Below are 285 nucleotides of genomic sequence, written 5' to 3'. Positions count from 1 at the left end.
GCCGAGCCAGCTGTGCCCTATGTGCCACACTGTGTGTGCCATGCCGCGCTCCCTGTGCCATGCCGTGCTGTGCCATGCCATGCCATGCAAGCCCCAGATCCAAGAAAGAGGGACCGTCCTGGGGCACCTTCCAAAGGGCCTTCATGAGCCGTCCCACTCCCTGTCCCCCAGCCCAGACAAGGTAGTGGCTGAAGCCAGATCAGCCACTGCCCAATGGGTCTAAGAGCTGAAACAGCCCCAGACACAGTGGCAGGGACCGGGCACAGAGGGGGGGGCGGGGGCCGC

At 64.9% G+C, this 285-nt stretch overlaps 1 protein-coding gene across 1 annotated transcript in view; it reads left to right on the top strand.

Moving 5' to 3' along the window:
• Window positions 1–40: 40 nt before the first annotated feature.
• Window positions 41–285, top strand: part of CPNE7 (copine VII) — a gene marked incomplete at its 3' end in the record, with an annotated part of 5,156 nt that continues 4,911 nt past the window's right edge. Inside the window, exon 1 of the mRNA XM_010014388.1 lies at window positions 41–181. Coding sequence (XP_010012690.1) covers window positions 41–181 — 141 coding nt within the window. The remainder of the gene's footprint in view (window positions 182–285) is intronic.

The sequence above is a fragment of the Nestor notabilis genome, unplaced genomic scaffold (genome assembly GCF_000696875.1).
Source record: "Nestor notabilis isolate BGI_N333 unplaced genomic scaffold, ASM69687v1 scaffold20345, whole genome shotgun sequence".
Lineage (NCBI taxonomy): Eukaryota > Metazoa > Chordata > Aves > Psittaciformes > Psittacidae > Nestor > Nestor notabilis.
The sequence above is the reverse complement of the archived record's forward strand: the minus strand, read 5'-3'. Positions and strand labels throughout refer to the sequence as shown.